The sequence below is a fragment of the Pipra filicauda genome, unplaced genomic scaffold, assembly GCF_003945595.2.
Source record: "Pipra filicauda isolate LSUMZ 115617 unplaced genomic scaffold, ASM394559v2 scaffold372_size707771_pilon, whole genome shotgun sequence".
In the NCBI taxonomy this organism is placed as follows: Eukaryota; Metazoa; Chordata; class Aves; order Passeriformes; family Pipridae; genus Pipra; species Pipra filicauda.
The window spans coordinates 247,471-266,385 of NW_024104501.1; the positions used below are offsets into that span (position 1 = coordinate 247,471).

The window sequence follows — 18,915 nt, forward strand, 5'->3', positions numbered from 1 at the left end:
ATTGCTTTTAGAGCACTGATTCTTCATCATTGCAACTTAGACAACATCACTAAGAGTGTTGTAGGTAAAGTTTATACTACATTGGTGCAGAGAGACGGACTACATAGCCTCTTAAGGTACCTGGCTGTCTTGTCTATTATGAGCCTAGTTACTTGGAGGGGAAAACTTCATTTGTGGTTGAGAGCAATTGGACTGTATATTGTGTACCACTCTGTGTAGGTCGTGTAGCACAGGCACCATATGTAAAAATGGCTGTCTCCTTTGGGTGAGGAGAGGACTATCTAACAGTTTTATTGTTTGTTATGCCTTAGCCAGCAATGGTTTGACACAGACCATCAGCATGGGCTCTGTCAGGGTTAAAAGCAGAAGAACTGTTCCCCCCAGTGTCTTCTTTTGTCCTTCCAATTTTTAGCTTTGGCTGCTCTGACATTCTTTTTCTCTCCTCTTCTGCACACTGACAAGGTATACATCTTAGGAAATTACAGCTACTACCAGCTCCCACGCAAGGAGGCTTGGCCACTGGAATCACTTTGGGTTTTGTCTGCTGATGAGACACTTGTGTCATTGAAAGATTTTCTCCCCTATATCTTTTTTTGCTTTTCTTTTAGTTCTTTTTTTTTTCGGTGGTTGTGTGACCACAGCAAACACCAGTCACCTGGCAGTTATTGCTGTGAGTTGAACTGGTGATTAAAAGCAAAAGCCGGGCAAGATGATAGATGGAAGAGAGAAGAGAAGCAGAGGGGAGCCTGTGCACAGTGTGTATTAGAGAACTTGCTTTTCATTAGCACAGAAGTCAGTTTAAAGGAGCAAAAGCAACAGTTTTTCCAGCTTTTCCTTTCTGTGTCAGACAAGATTTCTTTGAGTGCAAAAGGAAAATAAAAGTCTTCTTTCTGCTTTCATGGGTAAAATTAAAATAGTTCCCTATTTATCTCAGCAGATATTTTAGCCCTGTCTTTTTCTATCTCTTTCTACTTTAGCCTTTCAGGTGCTATTTAAATTTTAGAACTCAGAACTCTTAAAAAATAGTTTCCCAGATGTTTTCTTCCACACTAAGAATTCATGACACAAATGTTATTTCTGCAGTGCTAATATTTAGCGCTACTGTGTAAGGTGCTGGACTGGCAGACCTTGGAGATATAAATCTAGGTCTCCAGAATAGGTACAGCCAAAATTAAAGTAGGCAACACATCCTCCTCTGTGATCTGCCAGTGCATCTAACCTCAAGCTGCTATGAGAGTCACTGAAGGCAAGGGATTGCAGCAGTGTGTTATCCCAGGCAAGGCTCACACCTAGGCTGGAAACAGGCTGTTCGCCTTCACCCTAGACTTGGCAACACTGATTCCAAACATAGGGAGAGCAAGGTACACATATCTTTTTGTTTCCATAGGCATAGTAGCTACTTGCATCCATAATATCAGTTACTAGGAGTTATGCTAGTGGTGAATTTGGCTCAACATACAATCAGGCTAATCACAGAGCTTTAAGAGGGGGCTGTTATGAATGATGGAAATTAGTTCTCAGCACATGCTAAAGGTCACTACATTTTATACTGGTATCCTTAATGAAACACAGGTAGTAGAAGTACAGAAGTGTGAATTCTGTGACAGAAAAATCAGAAAATTAAATTGTTGGGCTCTTTTCCTTCATTGGTGATTCAGTAATTATCTAAGGTCAAACAGTGGGTAACCCTGATTTTTTCAAACTTGGCCAGTCTTCTAGTTTCTCTAATCTTCCTGATTCTGAACAAACATTTGCTAAAAGTCATATTGCCTAAAGTGATACAAGAAGTGGAAGCAGGTTCTGTTTCTCTGCCTCACAAGCTTTGAGCAGCTGCCATTGAGCCCAGCTTCTACTGAGAGTAAGAGATAGATGCAGTTCCAGCCTTCCTGGAGGAAAAAGCTGTGCAGCCACACAGGATCAGTTTTCTCATGTAAGACAAGAGTCTGCCTGTCAGCAGAGCTTGCTTAGCCCACTTTGATAAAGTACCCATGGGTGGAAGGGACTAAAGGGTTTGTGAGACAAAAGGGAGACTTGAATAACAGAGCCTCCTCAAGTTGACTGAAATAAACTAAACCTAGGCATCCTTTAGTTAACACAAAGCCCATTCATAATTACTGATCTAGTAGAGGGTCTGAAATGTGAGAAGGATCTTGTCCTAATTTCTGAGGCAGCTTTAGGAGAGAGGATGCTTGCTGGTGTCTTATGCAGGTAGTCAGGGGTATCTCTGCAGCACATTCGGTGAAGGAGAATTCCCAAGGATGAAGAAATGAACGACAACTCTCAAGCTCAGGACTGAAAGCAGTTGGAGTAGACACTCCTGTGTGAAGGCACTGTTGCCAGTATATAAGCCTTTGCATTCTCTTAGGTTCACAGACTAGCAGACTGGCCAAAAAAAGGTTCTGTTTGCTCATAAAGCTGTTCTGACATATGTTGGCTCATGTGTTTCCAGCAAGTCTGTAAGCTCTCCGGGAAAGGGAGAGCTTGTGTTAGTTTGTGCAGTGCTGAGTACACTGGATTGTCCTTTATACATTATCTAGCAAACAGGGGCAATTCTAACATGTTATTGTCAGTTTGCACTAGCAAATTCTGACATTGCCTCTTTGCCAATTATAATTGATTAATGCTTTACAAAATGAGATATGTTACTGCATTTGTGTTCCCACCCACTGATTCTTGCTTATTTCCACCAACATAGGACTCTAGGTGTGTCAGAAAAGTCAGAACTTTACATGATTTTTGGCCCTTAAATTGGATGCTTGATAAAACAGAATTTGTTTCCCGGTGGTTACTGTTGCTTTTGGCTGACTTACTGCTAGTCTAGGCTAACTAGTTGTAATCAGCTTGCATTTCTCTTCTCACAAATGAACATCAAGGGTCAGATCTCCCTTCACTGATGTCAGTCTACTGGCTCTGTTGAGTTTATTCACCCTGACACAAATGAGAAAACGCTAGGCTCCAAAGCTTCTGTATTAGTTGCTTGTGGCAATTGGTGGAGCTGAGCAGAAAAGAGAGTAAGACCTGCTCTATGTTACTGGTAATGTCTAAGGCATATGCCTCAACTTTTGTAGGTAACTGGACTTAGGGTTGCAAAAGAAAAGCAGAGAAGCCCTGAGAATAGATGGCTTTCGCCCCCCCCCCCCCCAAAGATATGGAATAAAACTGAGAACTACAGAGACTGCAGCAAGTTGGTTATACACAGAAAAAGTACTGCATAGCAGCAGCTGCGTGCATGGTTTTCAGCCCTGTCCTGGAGCAACCCTTCCCTTTTGCTCTGGATGAGCAAACACCGATAATTCTTTGGTGCTGCTGGGTCTCGCCCCTTGAGGCTGCCTGCAGAGAAGCAGTGATGACAAGGACAGTGGGGCACCAGGGACTAGTCTTGGAGCAGTTAATTCTGCTGGCAGTGCTGAGGAACTTACCAGATTTTTGGTCACTGCTGTCCCCAGCAGTATTTGAGGAACCTTCCTAAAGACAGTGCTAAGCTCTCTATAGCATGCAATCCTCTGTGGTTTATTTTATTTTATTTTATTTTATTTAAAAGTGTATTTTAAGATCATAAGCAAAACCTGTTCTCACCCTCCTTCTTGTTCTTGGAAAAGTACATTAAAAAAAAAATTGAATTGTTTTGAGCCTTGAGAGAAACAGTTCAGTCTGGGTAAAGCTTTTGGGTGACAGGCTGTTCTAGCTGACCTTATTTCCTTAACCTTACTGTGGCTAAGACTAGCTAACACTGTACCTTGTTAGCATCTACTGGGTGAAGGCAGAGCTGTCCTCTCTCTGTCAGGCACCCTGTATTGCTAAAACCTAATGGAGTTTCCCCTTTGGATCCAATTTGAGAGATCTATGATTTTAAAGCAGCACTGATTTTTCACTTCTGAGTGCAGCAAAGTAATTAGCAGCTAAGATTTAATAGGAAACAGAGTTGTACTTTCTCCCTCCAATAAGGTGAAGTACAAACTTTTCCTGGGCTTGAAGCTGACTGGCTCTCTTTCTGGGATTCTAAAACTCAGAAACAATTGCCTTATTATTTCTCGTTTTTGCAGAATATGGTGGCCCTTTGCTCTTCTAGTAAAAGAAATGTAAGAAATAGGATTACTTTTCTCATATCTGTAGGGAGCAGCATATGATGGGAACCATTACCCTTTAAGGCATCCATCTCAGTTCTGGAGACATAAGAGCATTTAGAAGGACTGTATCTTTACCCAGATTAACTAAACTAATATGAATACAACAAAACCAGCCGCTTTTGAAGTAAATCTGGTGGCAGTAATGTTGTTGAAACATCACTTATGACTATAAACTTTCTCTTGCCATCCAACTAGGAAAATTGCATTTGAAATCTACCCTCTTCCTGCAGTGGTGCTGCTAAATAAATGAGTCACCTGTGAACTACAGGGCAGTAAATACATCCACCAACACCTAATAAAGCAAAGCAGAGTGAAGTTCCAGTACTTTACGGTGTCACTAGAATCCTACGATGTATTTATAGCTAGCTTCACAGGTTTTCCTGTTTTTTATTATTTCTTTTTATGTTGTAGTCCCACAGTTTGGCTTTCTTGGCTTTTCTCGTTTTTGCCTAATGCCCAATGGTTTGCAGCAAAGGAAGGTTGGTTGGCAGAACATAGGACAACTCCCCATCAGAGGGAAGCTCTCTGTTTCTCCTGTTTATGGACTACCTAGGCATTTTCTATCTTTGGCCAGGGCATTTTGAAGTGATGCTTTTCTCCTTTGTACATCCCCTGCACCTAAGCTGATACCTCTGTATGTGGGGAAGGACTGGTGGCAGATTGAGTACGGGAAAGGATCAGCAATTTTTTTTGGAGCTTAGTGATTTGTTGTCCATTGAGGGCTTTGTCTCCCACAGCAGCTGAAGAAGTAAGTGGCCAGCATGTACAGGGGCTTGAGTTTGGAGAAGAGACTATTGGACTGTTAAAGGGGAATTAAGAGCTGAAGGATGCTACCACAGTTTAGTCAACAAAGAACTACTTCTATTTTCTTCTCTTTCAGCACCAGGGCAAATAGTTGTAGGAAAGGGGCAAGGAGTATATCCATGTAGTTCCCCTGCTGTTTCCTCTAGAATTACACTTCCTAAATCACATTTATTTTCCATACAAATTAATGAATTTTCCCCCTCTACCTTCTGGAGAAGCAGCATTGAGTCCTCAATGTTTAGACCTGTAGGCTCTGTGGTCCCTTTGACTGATTCTGTAATGTGTGATGCATTCTGTCCTTTTCATAATGCTGTAGCCAGAGAAAACAGAAAGTAATAAAATGATGAGAGGCAGATCTTTGTTGCTTTGCTGCATTGCTAATAACTAGCTGAGTCTGAAACTTATTCAGATTTCCTGTATTTTACAAATAAGCTACTCAGTAATGTGTATTTAATACACGTCCTTCCCCCTTTCCCCTAAATCAGACTCCCTACAGTTCAATTGCACAATAAATATTTCAAAGTACTCTGACTGTGGACTAAGAGAAAATCAGGACTTCTGTGGAGAGGGACTCAAGGGTACCGACTCACGGGTCTGCAGAAGAGCGTTATGCAAGGTTGTATTCCTCCTCTTCTCCCAGGTGGGAGCAGGGGGCTTCTTCCCCACAAAGACAGGATCTTTCTGGGTATCCCACCACATATATGGCAACAACTTCAGTTTCCTAAAAAAAAACTCAGGGCCAGGAATATCTGTCTTGCACAGCTAAATTGCTCTGTGCCCTGTGTATGGCAGTGCAAATTTGCCATCCAGCAGGCACCTGCACCACAGGTTACTCAGTCCTGTCTCCAGCTCTGTGCTCCATTGTGAGGAAAGCTGATATTCACACTTTAAGGCTAGAAAATGGCCACCAAATCAGTCAAACATTTATACTAACGGCATGTCCTGTTTAGGATGGAGAATCCTGGTGTCTGTTCTGTTCAGTTCCCATGTCTATCAGTCACTCACTGGCTCAACACGACTGAGCCTCTGTCTCCTTATCTGCAGAATGGCAAAGTAATACCTAAAGCTGTTGAATGGCTTCATTAATAAAAGATTTTAAAGCACTCTGAGATTCTTAGGTGGCAAGTATTGGATAAATGTGAAAGTAGTATTCTTGCTTTCTACATTGATTAAACCCAGCAAAACACCAAAACATTTCTGACTGCTCTAGCCCCTGATTTAGATCACTTATACTGTAAAATAAGTTACTAGAAAATAAATTACAAGCATATCAGGCTCAGCTAGAAGTAGTAGTTGTGCAACTCAGGCTGATCATTACAAGTTACTGTCGTGTTGTACCAAATTGAGATCAATGACCGAAAACATTGCACCTCTGGGTTAGGGAGATACTTGAGTCCAACGGCAGGTTTCTGAGGCGGATGTGTGCACACCTACAAACATGGATCTAGAGGGGAAAACAAGAAAACTTACAGTCATAAACAGTTTATTCTAGTTAGTATGAATAAATGAAGGAGAGGGAGGCAGTGCAGTGCAAAGTGAGTCCTGGGGCTGGTTGGCTTCTTTTCCAAAGCTCCTTATAGACTCCCTGAGTGATCCTGTGTAAGTCACTTCACTGCTGGTGCCTGACATACTCAGTGTGGCTGGGGATTTTTGCCATGCAAACTGACAACAAATTACTAGATAATGTATTTATTTATTAATTTATGGGCTGCAAACTCTGGCTCCATCCCTCACTCGCCGAGGATTAAGTGCAGGTACACCTGTTTGGACTCAGCCTATTGTTGCAGGAGCATTAAAAAAAAAAATATCTCTAAGAGCCATACGAAATTTTAAAGAGCGCGGTCATTCCTGGTTCTCCCTTTGCTCCTGAGCAGCTGCCGCCGCAGGACGAGCAGTGGGACGGGCCAGGGGGACGGCGTTTCTCCAGAGAATCCCCTGGCTGTGCCGTGTCCGAGTACCGCGTGCCCGCTGCTCTCCGCGCCCGGCCGGCGCCCGAGGCACAGCGGGACGGCGGCGTGAGAGGAGGTGCCCGTGGCAAGCGGGCGCGTCCCGTCCCCGCACGGACCAAGCGGGCGCGTTTCCCCAGGGGCTGCTCGGGGCAGGCAGCCCCCGCGACCGTGGGGGTGTATGCCGGGCTCTGGTTCCCCGGCACGGTGCGAGGCGTTCCCCTCCGCTGGGTCAGCGCTGGGGACTCCGTTGCGGGCAGTTTCGGGAGCCCGGGGTGTTGCCCGCGGCGGCCCCTCAGCCCGTCCGGGGCCCGCCGGGCCGGGACCCCGCGCGCGGGGACCACACGAGCGCGTGAATGGCGGGGGCGGTGCCGCCCCCCGGCCCCGCCTCCCCCCGGAGTCAGCCAGTCCCTCTGCGGAGCGCTGCCGCCGCTCTCATTGGCTGGCCGGGGCCGGGACATTTGCATGCCGTTCGCCCATTGGCGGAGACGCTTCCCCGGCCGCCCCGGCTGCGCTTCACCTGCGCCGCCGAGTTGCCCGCACTTGCCGCGCCGGCCGCCCGCGCCCGCCCCCGGCTCTGCTCGCTCCGCGCCCGCCCGCTCGACCCATCGCCCGGACACGGCCGCTGCTCCGCGACCGACCGACCGACCGACCCACCGCCCGGGGAGACCTGGCGTTGCCCTCGCCGGCTGCGCAGGGTTAATCGGCTTGATCCCTCGGTCGCCTGGACTCGTGGGAAGGAGGATAACAATCCAGATTGCTCTGTGTGTGTGTGTGCGCGCGCGTGTGCGTGTCCTAGCAATTCTGCATTGCAACACTTGCTAGTGGAGAAGCGACTGAAATCCCCTGGAATTGGGATAAAAAAAAAATCAAAATATTACCTGAGGTCTCTGGCTTATTTCTTCTTTTTCGTTTTTAATAGTCCCTCTCAGCAAAGTGAGAGACAGGGATCGCAGGCAGGGAAAAGTCCTCAAGGACCCCGTAATCCTGGAGGAACCCGAACAGGACCCTCGCGCGGACATGTGCGGCTTTCCTGCGCACTCCTGGAGGCTCGGTACAGCCGAGGGGTTCCTGCCACAGTAGATCCGGCCCTGGGAAACGGCGCGTCTTATTCGTCTCTGTGTGGTTACTAACCTTCCCCCATCCCTCCCCTTCCCTGCTAGCACTCTCTCGCACACATACTGTCTCTTTGCCTCTTGAGCACACACGCACACCCCTAGAGCTTCGGAAGCAACTCTCTTTTCTGCTAGCATGGGTCCCCTGGCATCATGAACGTTATTCTCTCTCCTTGGCTGGAATTCAGACTGCCCGTCTGTAGGTGTTTTGTGCCTTGACCATGCACCTGAGAATAGACCCCAGCATTTGCCCGGGACGCCGCCCCGCCTGGACCCTGTGGATGTGCTCCCTCTTTTGGGGATGTATCGTCAGCTCTGTGTGGAGTTCCTCTAACGTGGCTTCTTCTGCCTCCTCTTCCTCGTCTGTTTCTCAGGCTCAGTATGAGCATCACTTCCACGGCAGCAAGCACCACTCTGTGCCTATCTCTATCTACCGCTCCCCTGTCTCCCTCCGAGGAGGACACGGTGGGTTCCCACGCTTGTTTCTTTTTAACCTTTTTGCAGAGCAACTAGAGCAGCAGAGGGGAAACAGGGACGATGGCTGTGACTCCCGGGGAGGGGGGTCCTCCCAGCCCCTCATATTTCTGCCGTTAGCTCCCCTCCCTATTAACCCTCCACTCCTCCCCTGCCCCTCCCCGAGCAGAGCCTAGAGCTGAGGACGCGCCTCATCCAGAGCCAACTTCCCGGCCGGTGTGGTCCAGCAGGACGGAGGGTGCGGGCCGGCGGGGCTGGGGCGGGTTCGGATCGCTCTGTGCCAGGCAGCGGCGCCGAACTCCTCGCGTTGGCGGAGGGGCATCTGTTCCTGTCCCGCTGGGGTCCTCCGACGAGGAATCACTAACTCCCTGGCTCGTAGCGGCTGCCATGGTCCTTGAAGCACCGCGTCTTCCCTGCCAGCCACCCTCGTTTTCCCGGGCACCCCGCTGTGGGACTGCCGGCCGGGGGCTCCAGGGTTGCCGCCGCCGCCGCTCCCCTGCCCTGCCTGCTTGCTCGCAGCCTGTCTGGGTGAGGTTGACGGGTAGCTTGGTGCGTGCAAAGAAAAAGGCGAGGTCTCCTTACCCCTGCTCCTGGCTTCCTGCTTTGCGCCTGGTAGTGTCTTCCTGGGAAACCCTGGGGCAGGAAATAATAGGGAGTGGGTTTTCACTCTGACAGCAAAGGAGAAGAGGAAGACAGTGTCTGAGAGATGCCAAGGGGGAGTGAGAGGGGGACCGGGCAGCATCCTACCCCTGAAATGCTGAGCAATGCTCAACAGCTGGGCCAGCACAGCTTCTTGCCCAGCTCTCCTGAGTCTGCCCAACCTGAGAGGAGTTGGTCCAGGCCTGACTGACATGGGGGCTTGCCCTCATCTCCACCTTCTCTCTGTCCTGTGTCCCTTAGCTTCTGCTCTCAGCCACATCAGCTGGGAGAGCCAGGCAGGCCAAGGCCAGTCCCTTTTCCTGCAGGACTGCAGGTCAGGTCAGTTCTGGCCTTCCATCATAGGAGCATTCAGATACAAAATCATATCTGTGCAGGACCAGAAGAAGAACCAGTGTCAGAAATGAGGCACAGGAACACTTGGAAGGAGAGGGGAAGGGAGGGGAGAGCCCTGGGACAGTTGGTTGAAATGCCGCATGACATGGCTGCAGCAGGCACTATGAGGATGTGCTGGCAGGGCTGCGGCAGGGCTACAGGGATATTGAAACCTGGAGTGTCACGGATAAGTGCTCGGATGACCAGCAGAGCAGTCTGAAGAGTTCAAATGGCACAGCGATGAATGGACCTTCAATTAAGTCTATAGGTACATTGGCAGAGTTGTAGAAGGAGCTCAGTATTGCAGGTCTAAGCTGAGGCGCATTGGAGAGGGAAAGGGCTCAGGAACAAAGCCAGGAGACGGATGCTGCAGGTCACAACTGAGCACCAGCGAAGCAGGGCTGCGCTAGCTGGAGGTACTTTGGTAGAGTTCCTGGAGGGCACTGGAAGAGGGTGATAGGAAGCTATGGAATGTAGGTGTCTATGCTCTGGCAGAGCAGGAAGGGGGGGCCCAGGGCACTGCAGAATAGCACTGTGCTGCAAAGGCAAGGACTCAGGACTGAAATGGCACTGGGTGAAATGGGTTGAGCTGGAGTGCGCAGCCAGTTCTGCAAACATAAGTGGCGCTATCCTTTCAACCTATCAATCTCCCACTTCTTCTCTGAAGTTCACATCCACCCTAAAATGCAAGAGAAACATTAAGGCCCCACATGGGAAGGGAACCAATGCCATGCAAAACATCAAGACCATCTGTTAAGCACCACCCATTTGAAACTCAGTTATGGGTTATTAATCACTAGCAGCAGGAGTCCTGTTATTTGCAGCAATACTTGAGGACCGTGTGAGAGAGTCCCTGTTGTGCTAAGAAATATGGGGAATCAACCAGTCCCTGCCCCACAGGGTTTCCAACAGCCCAGCTTCTGTAGCTGAGTGCTCCTGTGATGGAAGGGAATAGCAAAATCTGGTTCGCAGGTCACTTGTGAGGAAAGGAGAGAAGGATGTCACAAAATGTGATAGTGGTTGGCTTTGACAGGCAGTATGCTGTGGGAGAGTCCACAGTCTGTTTCTTGGTCAAGAAAGGATAGTTCTTTTCTCGTTGATGACTTTTGCATCTGCCCTCAAAGTCCAGCAAAGCCTCATTTAAGAGCCATGAGCAAAGCTGTTATCAGCTTCAGTGAGAAACTCACATTTTTTGGTGTCCTCATTGCAGAAAGGAATCAAGGGAAATAGAGAGCTTGGGAAGTTTAGGCTGGTACATAAGCCAGCCTGAGTTGTTTGGTTTTTTTCCTTTCCTAATTGTACCATGTAGCAAAGCTGGCATGAAAACTCCCTTTGGCCATGAGTAAGGGGGTGGAGGGGATGGACAGAGAGAAGAGATTGAGAGAGAAAGGAAGAAGAGACCACAAAGACAGCTGGTCTTGTAAACACATGCGTGATTTATTGTTGTGTTTTCTTTCACTGTTGCACAACAGAGTTCCTTGGAATTTGGATTTGTAACAGTGTTGAGCTGTGCACTCCCCGTGTTTCCTGGGATTTTGATTATTTTTTTTTTGCTAGAGGAAAATAAAAAATTCATTCTGACTCCTGCCCTACTTGGTGGCTGCATTATAATTCTGGTTTTGTAAGGAATCAGATCAGGATTGTGGCCACCCTGCTGTGTTGTCTTCCAGCCCCGCAATTCTGACCACTGAGACTCAGTCTTGTATTTAAACATATTTTCCTTTTTTCTTCTACATCCCAGTGGATTTCAATCTTTTTGAAGAAGCAAATTAGTATCTAGCACGGAGGAAAAGTAAATGTCTCACAAGGCATGAGCACTTGTTTGGAGCGTGTTTAGTGTTCCTTTAAAATCAGTGGAAAACCTTCTTGTGGCTTACCTTGAACAGGACTGAGCCCAGATCTGACAGTCATTACAGTGCTGGTGTTACGAGAGTTAATTCTGAAATCACCGAGCTGGTGCTTTCAGGTACTTGAGCTGCAACCTGCAAATGTAAAACTTGGCACGGTGCATGTTCTCAAGGAGAAAGTCTTTCTAACAGGTTTACCTCCCTGTCAGCAGGGGAGTGAGCCTGGCCAGGCAGGGGACTTCAGCAAGTCAGAACAAATCTTTTTACAATGTGAGAACCTTCCTAGACTGGCAGAATCTTTACCCCCAAATAATAGGAAGAGAAAGTTATGGTTCCTCTTTGTTTTGCTAGGGGCTTGTGGGAGAGAGGAAGGAACAAAGTTGGGCTGTGTTTATTGAAAGTCCACATGTGATGAATCCTCCTGCCTCCCCTTAGCTATTTAGCACCCTGCTGGGTCAGCTGCTTTACCAGAGCCTGCAGCAGTGACTTCACAGCCCCTCTTTCCACATCCTCAATTGCCTCAGCTGATGAATAATGCATGGCTCTGGTTGACAGATAAAATGAAGAGATTTGTGCATGTTTTGTCTTATTGATGAATTAATTAATTTGGTTTCTCTTTTTCTCCTCCAGCTGTTTTTTCTCTGGCCCTCCTTAATGGATGGGGAGCAGGGATGCACAGAGGTGACATGTGATGCCTGGTGCAGATTGCCCCTGCCTCCAGAGTACTGCTCTGCAGAGGCAACCATGGGAGCGATGGTGGGCACAGGGTAGTTTCTCTTGGGTTTCACTTTGGGGGGGCCTAGGTTTGCTGGCGCTGTTGCACAAGTCATAGCAAAAAGCAAAGATCTGTCATGAGAATTGGCAGTGAGCAATCACCAGATCCTGTAGGTGTAACTCTCAGGCCTCAGTTGATTCTTAGAAGTTCTGTTCTTTATATGAAGCATTTCCTTCTCTTATATCTTTTTTAAAATCAGCAAATAAGAGTGAATGCTTGGACAGATCAAGAGAATGTTTCCATAAAATAGGCAGGTATTCTGCAAACCAGTGTCAAAGCTTGCCAAACACAGCTTTAACAGTGTACCCTCTGTATAATACATATGTCCTCCAGTGTGACCTGTTCCTCATCTCAAGATTCTATGTTCTTGCAATCCTACCTTTTCTTTAAAATAGAAAACTAATTCCTTGTCCTTGGCACTGCCCATTCCCCAGTACAAAGCAGGACCTTCCCGGTTCCCCCATCATCAGGAGATTACTTTGAGCAAAGGTTGGTAGCTTTAACAAAAGGGGGAAAAATTGCTCTATACAGAGCAGTCAGTGATCCAGTAAAATGAACTTCACTCAGAGCTGAAATTAAGGTTACAATTAAATTCTGCAAAGGTGAAAAGCTAGAAGTCTGCCTACTTTCTGTGGCTTGCCTCTATTCTCCTATCAACAGTGAGGCCTAATTTTTTGACAAAGGCTACTGCTTCTGTATGCCTGAATGTTTACGTTCCCTTCCTCAGAGACATTAACAATGATTAATTATTTTTAAAGTAAGGCAAAATCTGCTTAACTTGTCTCAAGCTGACTGTCCAGAAATTTAAGCATCCAAACTCACAAGTCCCTTGTAGTCTTAAGTGATCAGAGCTGGGCTTTGCCCTCTCTGTGCTTTGTACGTCTTCTGAGAAAGCACTGTTTTCAATTGTTGAACACAGGAAAAATCTGGTGTGTACAAAGGCTGTTTCCTCAAAACGAGATTACTGTTTGATTTATCCTTTGCATACTTTTATATGAAACAGTTTCTGATTAGGTGCTTTGACTTCTCATTCAGTGCACAGTAGTAACTGTTCCCAACTTGGAATAGTTTGCATTGATCTGCAAAATTGACGTTTAAGTCTGTTCACCTGGTACTTGTTCCGAGGAGATCCCAGTGATATTAGATCTGGAACACGAGAAACTTAATGTCATTGTTGAACCCCATCAGTTTGATTTAATATATGTCTCTGTGCTCTTTGAAACACTGCTCAGACCTGTACTGCTGAAGGTACTGTCTCTTAAGATATGTTTAAAAAAGCCCTTTTTTGAAAGCTACTTTGCACTTGCTCAGTATCTCATAGCACATTTTGCAAAAGTAGGAATGATAATCCCGAGTCAGAATTAGATCAGGACTTTCTTTTACCTTATATTTCCTTTGCAATTTAGAGTGGAGAGACATTTCTTTTCTTTATCATTTCTGCTTTTGGGTAATACAGCCCCGACTTTTCAAGCAATTGCCACATTCTGCTGCAAAGGTGACTGCATTTCAAAGACAAACGAAGGATCCTGCTGTATGCTTTGTATAGGCATTGAAGTTGTAAAGAATATTGGGTTATGTGACACCAGCTGTGTAGTCCGAATACTGCAGAATGAGAATGGTACCTTTTATAATATTTCTACATTTAAAAACGTAAGAATTTTTTTAACAATGCTGACTAGTTTTCCTTGTTTTCTTTTTCTTTCTCTTCTGTTACCATGGCATGAAAAGAAATGCTTGACCGATGTTATGATATTCACTGGGTTATTATACACTGTGCTTTTGGAACCTCCAAATTTCTTACACAGGTCTCACTAGAAGGAATAAAATGTACCTAGGTCATCTAACATGGGAATAGTGACAAGAACAGAATAGTCTCCAGCTGGTGGTGGGGAAGTTCCACAGTTTGTCATACAGAAGGTAACCAAATACAGAGCTGGAGCTTCTAACTGCAAGGAACATAAGTTTTGTCTGCGAAGTACAAAAGATGAGCATCCTTCTATTTTTTCTTTTTCCATGTGCTGTACCTTAAGAAGACTGGCTCTCTGTGTAGGTGCCCAGGATGACAGTCCTGTGCTGGTTCACTGACTTGGTGGGGGTATTTTTGGTGGGTTTTTTTTGGGGGGTGAGGGGGGTGGAGTGGTGGTGGTTTTTTTGTTGGTTGGTTTTTTGCATATGTTGTCCTAGTGGGCTTTGATAACTATGAAAGGTCACTCACACTAGCAAAAAAATGGTGGGTTTCATGTCTTCTGTGTAATTTCTGTACATAAGATGACCAGTGGTTCTGATTTGTTGTATGACCTTGACAAGACATTACTTTCTGACTTGTTTTCTTCATCTGGGAAATGAAGAGAAAAACCATTTTTTTCACCTAGGTGAGGTGTGGATCCCTGGTACACCTGTGTGCTGTGGCAGGAAGCCACAGAAATTAATGAAACCCCAGTAGTCCTTTGGGGCTTTCGATGTCAGAGAACCTTAAAAGAGCAGCCTGCTTCTACCTTTTGCAGGACAAGCAAGATGCCTTCAAGTTCTGAACATAGATCCCAGTAGCTTTTTCCCTTATGGCTTTAAAGCCTGGACAGGCTCTAGAGCCTAATCCCAGCACTGGTGTTTCTGAAGGAGCAGGAGAGCATTTTAGCAGAGAGCTGGCTGTGTTGAGTTCCAGGCAGCCACTGGAGCCAGGGACCTGTGATTCACCACGGCTCTCTACCACTCTTGTATATTACTTTTCTTGTAGTGTGTGTGTGTGTGTGTGTATTTTGCACATTAAAACATAACTACTTATACTCCTGAGTGACTTCCCCCCAAACTATGAATTTAAAGTACTTCTGACACTCTCTTTTAGAATTTGAATATAATTATATGCTTTGGGTGTAAATTGTGGTTTTTGCTACATAAGAAACTAATGGAAATGATCTGCCTATTCCTGCAGTTTACAGATTGTACGCTTTATGTCTAGAGATGTATATTTAGGTTGGTTTTCTGTATGGTGTATTAAGATGAAAATGAAGTTGATGTGAGCTATGGTGGTTAGAAACATGAATAGTGGGCTGATAAAGGACATTGCTAAATTAATCCAGTGCTAAGGTTTACTTTATCATCTCTTAGTTTTACACCTTTCATCGTTTTGCATTCTTGATGACGGAGAACAGGAGAGTAGGATGTATTTTACAGTCTATAGAGGGCCTTGTGTCTGCAGAATATCGAGGGACAGGGTGAATGAATCAGAAAGATGTAAAAATATTGCTAAAAAAAGACCCTTTGCTTATTCTGTGACTACCACATGGTAGAGAATGAGGGAAGACTTCGTTTGCTAGAAGGCTCAGGAAGAGTACCCTCAGTTTAATCAAAAGGCCAGGCTCCATTTAATAACTGCAGAGTGAATCTGTTTCCATGCTATCCTTGGAACATGGTTTGGAATTTAGGATAAATTCAGCATATTAAGCAGATCAAATTATTGGAAGATTACTAATCTACATTAAACAGATCAAATTATTGGAAGGTGAGGGGAGTTGAAGTTTGTTTTTTTTCCAAAGTTTGATCTTTAACATCATGCTGCATGACATCAACTGATTGTCTGGACATGCTTGGTAAACCCTTTGATTCCTTACTCAACTGCTGCACTGCCCAGTGGGGATTTTCATGAGCACAGAGACTAATAGTGAATGGGGTAACATCAGACTGGTGACCTGTCACTGGTGGGGTTCAGCAGGGCTCCATCTTGGGCCCTGTGTTCTTCAACTTCTTCATAAATGATTGGACACAGGACTGGAAGGGATACTAAGCAAGTTTGCAGATGATACAAAACTGAAGGGAGCTGTCGAATCCCTTGAGGGCAGGAAGGCCCTGAAGAGAGAACTTGACAAATTAGAGGACTGGACAAACACCAACCATATGAAGTTCAACAAGAGGAAGTGCTGGATTCTGCACCTGGGATGTGGCAGCCCTGGATGTATGGACTGAGGATCGAGGAATGAGATGCTGGAAAGCAGTGCCACCGAAAGGGACCTGGGGGGCCTTGTTGAGGGCAAGTTGAATATGAGTCAGCAGTGCCCTGGCAGCCAGAAGGGCCAACCGTGTCCTGGGGGGCATCAGGCAAAGCATCGCCAGCCAGTCGAGGGAGGGGATTGTCCTGCTCTGTTCTGCACTGGGGCAGCCTCACCTTGAGTATTGTGTGCAGTTTTGGGCACCCCAATATAGGAAAGATATTAAGCTCTTAGAGAGCATCCAAAGGAGGGCAATGAAGATGGTGAAGGGTCTTTAGGGGAAGCCGTATGAGGAGCAGCTGAGGTCACTTGGTCTGTTCAGCCAGGAGAAGAAGAGACTGAGGGAAGACCTCATTGCAGCTACAACTTCCTCGTGAGGGGAAGAGGAGGGGCAGGCACTGATCTCTTCCCTGTGGTGACCAGTGACAGGACCCAAGGGAATGGCCTGAAGTTGTGTCAGAGGGGGTTAGGTTGGATATTAGAAAGAAGTTCTTCACCCAGAGGGTGGCTGGGGACTGAAACAGGGTCCCCAGGGAAGTGGTCACAGCAGCAAGCCTGACGGAGTTCAAGATGCATTTGGATGACACTCTTGGTCCTCTACAGGGCTAAGAGTTGGACTGAATAATCCTTGTGGGTCCCTTCCAACTTGGTATATTCTGTGATTATGTGAAGCAACAGAGTATAGAAATTCCCCAAATAATGTTGGGAAAGCAATTACAGGGTGGTTAAAGGAGAGAACACACAGTAGCTACAGTAGACCTGAAATCATTGAAGAAATGCAAATGTTTTTAAAAAAAGTGAACTAAAAAAAAATAAAAAAAAGACCTGGTTCCTTTTGATTAGGTTATTATGCTAACTGGACTGTACATAGAAAACAGGTTTGACCAACGTCTCCACTTGGCTGTCTATTCTGGAAAGATTCTCACTGTCTGATTTAACACTTAAGAAAGTTACAAAAGATGAAGTGTTTAATTTAATAAACATAGGGATTCCTGAGTTATTGTGATCATCTGAGAGAGTTTCACTCCAAAGACTATTGGAACTTGTAGTTCTATAGACACATTTTCTGACCTACGAGCACTATTGGTCTTCTAGTATCCGGTGAGATGAAAGTGGAAATAGTAGGTAGAAACCTAACATTTTTCTCTTCCCTTTGTTTGTTCTTTATTTACTTGTCTAATGGTAGCTTTTCTTACATTCTGATTATGCTACTGATAATTATGATGTCCTGGGCTTTCACAGAAGAGTTTGCCATTCACTGATGTTCACTGAGTGCAGTGTTTAGGAATGCTGATGGCCTGGAAAGGACCTAGAGTAATCCTAAATTTATGTGGCCTACATCTAGTCATCTGCTTCCATAACCTCTCTGTAGGATTGCGGGAGGACCCCTACTCTCCCAATATCATCTTTTCTTTGCAATTTAGTAATGAATGACAAAACTATTCCAGGTTTCCCTGATCTTGCTTCCCTGTGTGCAGTCCAGCATATTTCTGTCATTGTATGTTTGGAAGATACTGATGGCTTTGAATGCCTTTTCAGTTTTTATTATCTCACCATGGAGCCTACTCTCCTTCCTGTCCCCTCATGCATCCGGAGGCAGTTCATTAGAGGCAAGGAAAAGGTAAAGAAATTAATTTTCCTTGAGAAATGTATTCAGTGCCTTGTAGAGGCTTGAGGAAGAGAAATAGAGCAGAGAGTTCTTACTATCTTCTTTTCAAACTATTTTTTTTTATATGGAGAACGTGGAGAAAAAAGTGTCTGTGCCCTACAAACATCCCTTCACCTGGGAGCTTATTTTTCTGACACTTGGCACTACGAACATGCCAGGATTGCAGTAGGCTGGAACAGAATAAGGTGGTTGCCTGCCCTTCAGAATTAATGTGCATTGGCTTAGTATAAAAAGAGTATGTCTTGTAACTGAATATCAAGGTGACAAGTTCTGCTCAGATGAATGCCAGTAGTGTATATCAAAGCTTATTTCATTTCAGGTAATTGTTATTTCAGACAGGTTAGTTTCTACTAAACAAGCCTTATACTCGGGCTACTTTTCCTGGCCTAGTCATTAGGAAAATAAACACTGGCAAAACGAGCAGCCTCCCCTGCTCAACTAATAAATACTTGATAGCTGTTTTAAAAATGGTCAAAACCTGAGCCTTTTCTGCATTCCTTGGTGAGAAATTTTGCCACCGATGTCAGTGAAGCCCTACTCTTACTTTTCAATGGGCAGTGCTGAAGAGGTTTTTCCTCAGCAGCACCATGGAATAGAATTGAGGATGAGAACCCCCAAACATTTTCCCTAGCTCTGCTACAGGCTTACCTTGACATAAAGGATGGTGAATCATACATTGCCAGGTGATTCAGTTGCACTATGCTGCAGTGCAAAAATATGATGAGATTTTAAAATCTTGTTAGATCCTGACATAACCCATATGAAAGGAAAACAACTATATTGTTACTGTTCTTTCCCAACATACTGGAAAGGTATTTTCAAACTTCTGCTAGAATATTTGCTCCTTGCAATTTGGGGAATATCATAGTACTATGGCTCCTGCTACTTTCTTTGGATAAAGTCCTGGGAATTCATCCCTGTAATGTCCTTGGAAGGACTGGTGACTTTTTAGACAACAAGCTGCAAAGAAATAGTGATCCTCATCCCAAAAATACATTGTCAGAAACGTGAGGGATGCCTGGGCTGAGTGGTTAAATGCAGTGCTGGTGACTGTTTCACTTACTGCTTCAAGGAGCATTATGGACATGTGTTTCTCTTTGCTGTTTTCAGAAATCTGGGGGGATTTTTTAGACCAGTGACCCA

The 18,915-nt window shown here is 45.5% G+C and overlaps 1 protein-coding gene across 8 annotated transcripts in view; it reads left to right on the top strand.

Moving 5' to 3' along the window:
• Positions 1 to 18,915, top strand: part of LOC113987441 (neurexin-3-beta) — a 562,088-nt gene that overhangs the window by 185,407 nt on the left and 357,766 nt on the right. For 2 of the 8 annotated variants that reach the window (XM_027720175.2, XM_027720174.2), the window contains exon 1: positions 7,429 to 8,457. The exons of 3 other annotated variants lie outside the window; for them this stretch is intronic. In XM_027720175.2, the coding sequence (XP_027575976.1) occupies positions 8,214 to 8,457 (244 nt within the window). In that variant the 5' untranslated portion in view covers positions 7,429 to 8,213. Of the gene's footprint in view, positions 1 to 7,427; positions 8,458 to 18,915 lie in introns of those variants that run through there. 3 more of the 8 variants (XM_039384775.1, XM_039384777.1, XM_039384776.1) reach the window with 3 other exon arrangements.